At 36.8% G+C, this 8,706-nt stretch overlaps 1 protein-coding gene across 1 annotated transcript; it reads left to right on the forward strand.

Moving 5' to 3' along the window:
- The first annotated feature begins 1,396 nt into the window (after positions 1–1,396).
- LOC131676292 (uncharacterized) lies at positions 1,397–2,254 on the forward strand. Its single transcript, XM_058955412.1, has 2 exons — positions 1,397–1,844; positions 1,905–2,254. The coding sequence occupies exons 1-2, from the start codon at positions 1,397–1,399 to the stop codon at positions 2,252–2,254; spliced, it is 798 nt and encodes a 265-aa protein (XP_058811395.1).
- The last annotated feature ends 6,452 nt before the right edge of the window (positions 2,255–8,706 follow it).

Raw genomic sequence — 8,706 nt, forward strand, 5'->3', positions numbered from 1 at the left:
ATCTTATGGAGAATTTATCTAAACTTATCTTGGATTTCAAAATGGCTTCAGACATCGATTTGCGTCATCTACTCGTCAATTCCGTATTACGTATTCAAAACATTTTTTACTAGCTTGGTTCGTAAAAAAGAGTTCGTTATTTCGAGTTTGGTTTGCGAAAAAAGTAACGCATGATATGATATAAATATGATGTAAAAAAAATTCGTAAATGGGGGGTTCAGTGTATACTAAATATAAATTAGTGCATCTTCAAATTACGAAAAGTTACCATAAGAAACTAAATACGTCCAGGAAAGCGTTCTTGATGCATAGTTAAGTTTGTAATACAGAAGAAACTATAAGATCCCAACTAAACATTCGAATGTAGTGTCTATACTTTTTGGCGTGAACTAGTTTTGTAGAAATATAGATAGTTCCATGAATACGACGTGAAATGTTGGCTATTGGTGTTTGACCAAGAATGTTTTTTCCCTTCGCAAAATTCAGTTTTTTTTCTTCCAATTCAATTTTTATTTTCAAGTAAAAATACGGGCCCCTAGGAATGATCCGGGCCCGGGACAGTTGCCTCCGCTGAACCTCCCTCTCGTCGTGCGCGTGTATATCCTATGGTTTTGACATTTACAGCAAGTTTTAGATTCTAAAAACTGGGCAACGCTCATGTAATCATTTCCGAAACTATTTTATGGTATAAATATGCCAGCTCTGAATGTGTTGATCAGCTGGCCCATTCAGAGATGTCAAAAATATAGTCCACTGTTGATAGCTGTTACAAACGACTTGTCGTGTCCTCTTGTCATTTAAATACCACTGAAATCAAAAATTTTGGACCTCAGCAACTCTCACTTTCAGTGCCCACACTTCCATCTAAACATGGCAAAGAATTTTAATCGATCATCGCACAAGTGTTTCGTTCGTCGGTACGCAAGTGCCCAACGCACGGAGAAATCCATTTCCAATCGCATTCCGCCATTCGGTGCACGTAGCTTCCGTTTTAACTGATTTCCCCTGCTTATCAGCTGCGATCCGGTGGTGCTCGTACCGTACCGTGGCAGTAGTAGCAGAGGGTATGACGAAAATTAAACACTGAAGCCATAAGTGACACTGCGTGATAGTTTTTGGTCAGTCCATTGTTTTGCGTGGAGGTTCGTTCCAGTTGAAAAAGGCGCACTTCGTGTTGACACCCCCGAATCAAATCAACGACGCACTGCCGGGGGAATGTTTCACGACGAAATATTACCAAACCGTCGTCGGGGCCAGTTTGCCCCCAAGCGCGATATAAAATCCATTGTAATGAATATGAAGCAATTCATATTGATTTAACTAATCGTCCGGTGCACATCTTAGCGGGAGGACAGCAGAATCGGAGCGCGCGTGTTTCTAACGGTAGTTTTGTGCAATGCGCTTATTTACGGTGTTGATCCTGGCGGCAGCTGCCCTCGGTACGGTTACCGCCCAGCAACCGCGCTCGGCTGTCGACGTTGCCGTTGATATATACAATACCTGCCTTAATGATGTGAACTTAAAGTGCGTAAAATCAAAGGCTCTATCCTGGTTGAGTAAAGCGACCGAACAGGATGAGATCAAAATAACCGACACTTTGACCATTATTCGAACTGGAGTTGATGAAGAGGAAACACCGGAGGCTGAGGGAGAACAGCGCGCCAACAAGGTAGCCTATCTGTTGAACAAAATCGACAGTTTTCTCTCCACTCACGCCCTGAAGATGGGAGTTCCGGAGGTGTTGCAATCAGAGGAAGCCCGTGCTTACATCCCAAATTCTCTGACGAAGGGTGGGCTCGCCGAAGAGCTGGTAGTTCCACTGACAGATGGAAATGTTGCTGAAGGTATGTATTTTAATTTGCAAGGTTTTCATACTAACTTAGTTCCAATGTTCACCACCGCAGGTCGTGGCTTTGTGAAGAAAGTCATGATTCCTTTCCTGCTCGGAATCAAGTTCAAATCGACTGTCCTGGTTCCGGTTGCGCTCGCTTTGATCGCTCTTAAGACTTGGAAGGCGATGACGCTGGGACTACTCTCGATGGTCCTGTCGGCGGCGATGCTTATCTTTAAGTTCGCCAAGCCAAAGATCGTTAACTACGAAGTGGTTCACTATCCGCCACCGCATGCTCACCACGTGGACCATCATATTGACCATCATCACTTGAGCCATCCGCACGTGCACTGGGAGGCACCGGCCGGGTGGAAGAAACGATCGCTGGATGCTCAGGAGCAAGCCTATGCCGGGCAGCTGTAATGGTTTGTTTTTTGTTTGGCTACAGGTAGACTGTAGCGGATGATCCCAAAGTTGTAAGTTATTTATTTTTAAGCGATTGTTGATGTGAGCGAATAAATTATTTTAGTGACGAGATTTGTTGTTTTGTTGAACAGTTACTAATAGTGTTTTTTTTTATTTTTACTCGATAACAAAAACTACATGAAAAATATTCTGACCGTAGGTTGATCAAATAACCGATTAGGCTTCTTCAAAAGAATACTAATAAATCGGAGAAAGCCCAATTGACGAGATGCCAAGCATTATTTTTCTCCAACAAGTTTGAGGAATCGATAAGGAGAGCCCTCGTAGAGACCTACTCTGGGCATACATTCTAATTGATTCAATATTAAAAATGAATCAATTCAAATATTTCTCGCTTTCATTGGACACATTGTAATTCCGCACTTCTCTAAAAAGTATGTATCGATGCTTCCTTGGCTAAAACAAGAACGCTAGTGGAGAGATTTTATTGGAACAAAGCCATCACATCTTTGGTATCATGTTTTACCGAATTCATGCGGGAAATTATAAGGAACATCAATTGATTTCGTGAGATTTAAACTACTCTTTATTGAAACCATGATTGGCAATCCTCGCTGCCGCAAGGATAAAAAAATACAAACCACGAGAAATCTTACCCAATAGGTGGGCGTTTCAGAAATCTGTGTCATATTGCCCAAGCCCCCTTTGTCAAAAACTGTCATACTTAAGTTGCCACACAAGTGTTTGGTTCCACACTTTCAATTGAAATGTTCCGGAACAGCACCCGCATTGTTCGGCAACACTGCTAACACAGTTTCCATTCAATTTGCCACACTTCACTAAATTTCCAATCGAAATATAATTGGAATGTCTTTTTTGCGGGATATGTAAATAATAAGCGTAACTATACAATAGAAAACTCATTCCACTATTTTTGATTTATTAGTCCTATTTTTTTACAGATCAATAAATAAATAAATTAGATTTGTGTGTCCATAAATAAATAAATAACCTAACACTAGATAGAGCTTCTTCCTACAGCGAACGACGTTTCAAACGACCTGAAATAAATTACGTAAGTGTGCATGCGTCTTTTTTCTCAAAGCACGGCTTCGAAATGTTTGACCAAAGCAAAAGTTGATCCTAGGCTGTAGATGTGCAGTGTATTCGATAGAACCTAAATCGCGTACTCTCAGTAACTATTTTAACGGCATTTTCCGACACCTGATAACCCTTTTCAGTTCACTAGTCTACTGCTGCATTCCTCCTACTAGATATAATCAGTTAAAATTAATGCTACGACAAACACGAGTGTTCCAGAGCTAGATTGTATTGCGGAAGAAATTGACTTAATTTTGCTAAACATCATAAATTCATCCACTCCCGGCTATTTACTATTTACATCATTGAGTGGCAGTCAATAAATTTGTTCATCGATCCTAATGCGTTGGGTCGGTATGCTACCCGACACACGCACAGTCAAATGGGGTTCGTCACATTCGTAATCCGGAGGTCCGTGTTTCGTTGGTCCCTGTTTCGATTCCACATCCCTATCTGCATCACGGGCGATTGAGCTAAGCGTGCACGATTCTGTGATGGGGAGCTTGGCTGTCGGCTGTCTTGGGCACGTTACTACTTCTTCTTGTCAATGTTGATTGTACAGAGCGAGTAAAGCTGCCGGCAATCGCGCTGGTCCTGGCCATCGCGTGCCGCCTGCACATACCGGTAGAACCGAATCACGGCTCCGTTCGTTGAGGTGGGCTTCTGCAGTTCCGAGGCGTCCCTGGTGAAAGGTTAAAAAAAGGCGGAAAGAAAAGCGTTAGTTGGCGTTTACTTTTTTCGCTGCGGTGATTGCATACTGCTAGGCGTTTTCGCACTCCGTGCAGTGTTGTCAGTTATACAGATTTATGGAGATCTTTTCATATTTATTTTTGAAATATTTAAACTTATTGTGCGATTAAGTACGGATGACTGTTTTTTATTTTGTAAAAGTACAGGTTGGTTAGAATCTTCTTTTTATTAATTTGGCAGATTCGTTGTTCTCTGGTAGTATTATTTTCTTTTACATTCAATATGTACGTATATATTTGACACACATTCTGGTTAAAATATAAACACTATAAACTTCAAATAAAGCATTATTTAAATATTCTTTATACTGATAGTATATTCTTTTTTCCTTTTTTATTTCGACTATGTTAGTCACATTTTCTTTTTTACATTTTAACGACATTCAATTAGCTAGAGATTACTGGGTAGGGAATGTTATGAAAATTAGAGCCATAGTACTCAAGTGAGAACAAGGATATGAAGCATACAGATCGGAAAACTAGAAGCGGCATGGTTATTAGAACAGGCCTAATACCTTACGGGCTTAACTTTTGTCTTCTGCTGAGGGGGGTCGAGCTTAGGCAGCATAACTACGAATCACTCGAGCTCACCAGCATGTGTCTTGGCATAGACAGACTTGTCCATCTTTACCGTGACAACCGACAAAAGAAAACCCACGCAAGATCACCACTGAAAACCTGTCGACGATTAGCATCAATCAATGATGATTGCTAGCATGTGTTCTGATATAGATAGACGTGACCATCTTTACCGTGACAACCGACACGGTTGTCACGGTAAAGATGGACACGTCTATCTATACCAGGACACATGCTGGTGAACTCGGGTGATTCGTAGTTATGCTGCCTAAGTTCGACTCTCATTAGCAAAAGACAAAGATTAAGCCCGTACGATATTAAGCCTGTTCTAATAACCCTGCCACTTCTAGTTTTCCGATCTGTTTACTTCACATCCTTGCTCTCACTTGAGCTCTAATTTTCATAACTTTTCCTACCCAACAATATCTAGCTAATTGAATGTCGTTGAAATGTAAAAAAAGAAAATTGCTTCCTCCAAATTTCGGCGATACAATTGACATTGAAGATACGTACGCGAGTTTGCTATACTCACAACAGGGATTTTGACGATCTTGGGCTCTTGCCTTGTCTGAGTTAATTTTCAAATATACTGCCATTTCGAAATCCAAGAGGATGGCTCAAAATTAAATATGGTGATTTATCATATAACGGGAAAGATGTCGAAAGATCCAAGAATCATGTTCATGACTAAGCTATAATCCAAAATGGCAGACTTAAATTCAAGAATGCTGTTTCCATGATTTTTAGCAGGGCCGCCGAGAGGGGAGAAGGTGACCCGGAGTTGCAAAGGCGCCCGGATTTGGTCAGAGACTATCATATCGAACAAATATAATGTCGATTAAATTTGATTTAATAATACAGATAAAATTTCAATATCTTGGGTTTGATGTAATTAGGATAGCTTCTCTCATAAGAAATTATAAATTGAAGCATCTTGAAAAACAAATATATAAATTGAAGTTTTTTTTAAACTGCTGGCAATTAACTTGATCAGATTTTTTTAGATCTCTTAGAAACTAAAAAAATTAATCTTAAGAGTTATTTTGCATTGACTATATACAAATTGTTTTTCATTCATTTTGACGACGGCCCAAAGTGTTGTTTAGTCAAGGTATTTGTTTGCACAACGAAATAACGACGTTGCAGCTGACAAGGTCAATAACGAAGGAAAGTTTTTACATTTGTCCATTGCAAAAATTTAATTTATTTATTATTTATTTTTTTCATTTCGGTATTACTTATTGTGTTAAGAAAATCATATAGGGCAGAAGTAATTATTTAAAAATGCATTTTGGCTAGATGATAATTCAAATTGCAAAAGACCGATTTTTTATTTCTGTCTTAAGGAATACTTTTGAGATTAAAATAAACATTTAAGCATTGCTCCAGTATTGGTTCAGTGATTGGCCATTCAAACAATCAAATTGTGGTTTGAACTTGTTCAACTCTATAATAGATATTCCTCTAGTAGCTCAGATGATAGAAATTATACAATAAATTTAAAAAGGCCGTTTATGGCGATAATCTAGGCTAACAATTCACATGTCGTGTGAACAAAAACAGGTATGGATCTTTTATTTCTTTCATCATAACTGCTGGATGTTCGTTTGTTCAGGTTTCCGGACAAAAGATTTAGCTGGTCACAGCAAGGGGTGATGTTCTAGCAAATTCAAGTTTTATTTCGCCAATAAATTCGTCCGAAAACTAAAGATCTGGTAAGAAATTTGCAGCTGCGCACTCAAAACTAAGCTTTTCTTGGGGGAAATGTACTGGCCAAATTTGGTAAGTTGCCACTACTGCTGGGAGGTATCACAATGGAACCGTGACAAGACGGTGGATTTCGTCCAAAAGGATTTCAATGCACCCTTCACCCACTCGAAAAGTACTGGACAATTGTATAACGAAAGTTATGCCTCTGCTGTCCAATCTCCACTTTTGGCGGGTTATGAGGGATTAGTTGTAGAATATTAAAAACACGACCGGCATTACTGCGTAAACCTCATCGCAACATTCACCTTTATTATACAAATATACATAACTTGTAATCATAATGTTGAATAAATTCGACGTTGAAAGTTGAAAATTCTAGGAAAACGCAGAAAAATCACTATTTTGAATATATCAATGTAATTTAGTTAAATTATCATATTTTTTTTATCAAAACAAAAATTTGAGCAGCAGAGGGTTTAAGAAAACTATAAAGATGACTAAGTACGCTACACAATTGAATCGTTGTTGGAAAGAAACGGCCGCCGAGGTTGATCACTCCATTGTACGGGAGATGATAGAGGAAATTTTCAAGAAAGTCCGCGAATTTCTCCGTACGCCGTCGTACTACAAATTTTTGCAATTTGTTTTATGAAAGTACAATAAACTATCTTCATTTTGAATAAATTACATTTTTAGTACTACAAATCAATCACGAGAAACACCTTTTTTATGTGTCCGGATTCTAAGTCGAACAGATTTGAACAACTTACATTTATGTAGATATGCAACCTTTTTATTTTTTAGATAATAGAAAACTTTATGCTCTTATTCATCGTCATTGGTCTTATCTGTAGTCGATTGGTGCTTAAAAATATGTTGGTCCAAAAAAAAACCAAAAAATAAGATGAATTAACTTTTAGGTTACGATATTTTTCATATCTCGCTACGATTTTCTATGGATTTTCAAAGTATCTGTTTTCGAGCCATCGAATTGAGTCTTGCCAAATTCGGTAAATAATTGTTTAAATTACACAATCGATAAAAATCCACAAATCGTAAACGATCATGCTGTTTTAAAGCTTGAATTTCGTTCGATCAAACAGCAAACTTTCTTTGGAAATTGGTCCATGGTTTTTTTTGATAATTTAGTTTTTTGTTTTCATCTAAATCCCTAACTTTTTTCATTTGATCCATTTTTTGAGGTTTTTTCACATTTTTATGTATTTTTCTCTTTTTTCTTCTATAGTTTCTATTCTTAGAAAATTTCTATTTTATCCATTTGTGTACTTTTTCCATTTTGCATTTTGTTCCATTTGAAGCAGTATTTTTAACATTTTTACTATTATTCCCATTCTGCCTTTATTCTATTTTCTTTATCTCTCCATATATATTTGTTTTGCTTTTTGCTAGTTTTCTTATTTAAAGTTTCTCCTTTTTGCATTTTATGCATTTTGTTCCATGTTTTATGGTTTAAATCATTTTTCCACTGTTTCTGCCATTTTATTTGTTTCTGATTTATCGGTTTGTTTTATTTATTCCATGCTGTTTTGCTTCCTCTGGTATTTCACTTTTCCATTATCTTCAATTCTACATTTTGCAATTTGGCAGATTTTGTTCTATACGTCATTTTTGTTTATTTTTCACTTTTATTGTTTTGCCATTTTCTTGAGAATATACAAATTATTTTTCATTTTTCGTATCCCCAGCTATTTTAATTCGGAATCATGCTGAGCTTTTTATTTTGCCAGCTTTTAAATTTATTTTACGCTTGTTTCACTTCTTCAATTACTTATAGAATTTTCCTTAATTTCTTCTACACTGTGACGTTTTTAGCTTTTTCCTATTTACTAATTTTCGTTCATTTTCTTAAATTTCTTTATTTTTCTTGCCATCATTTTTCGTCAATTCCATTTGTTATTTTATCCATTCCTTGCAAATTTCTAACATCTATCTTTAGCATTGTTTTATTTCTTCCATTTTTGTAATTAGTCTGCAGAGTTGCATTTATCCACTTTTTTGCTTTAATTCGTAAATTATTCGATTTGTGTATGTTAGTTCTGTCTACACATTTTTTTTGATTTTGTCAATTTTTGTTTCATTGTGCCATTTCAACCTTTAAATTTTTCATTATTTTATTCTCTTTTTCTTTCAGATGTTTCTCCATTTCGATCATTTGTTCATTTTTAACATAAATATATCTTTTACTCATTCCCTTCCATTTTAGTCGCTTTAATTAATATTTTATCCCAAATTTATTCTTTTCCTTTATCCACTTCTTATGATTTTTTTAATTTGGTATATATGTATTTC

The sequence above is a fragment of the Topomyia yanbarensis genome, chromosome 1, assembly GCF_030247195.1.
Source record: "Topomyia yanbarensis strain Yona2022 chromosome 1, ASM3024719v1, whole genome shotgun sequence".
Taxonomy (NCBI): Eukaryota; Metazoa; Arthropoda; class Insecta; order Diptera; family Culicidae; genus Topomyia; species Topomyia yanbarensis.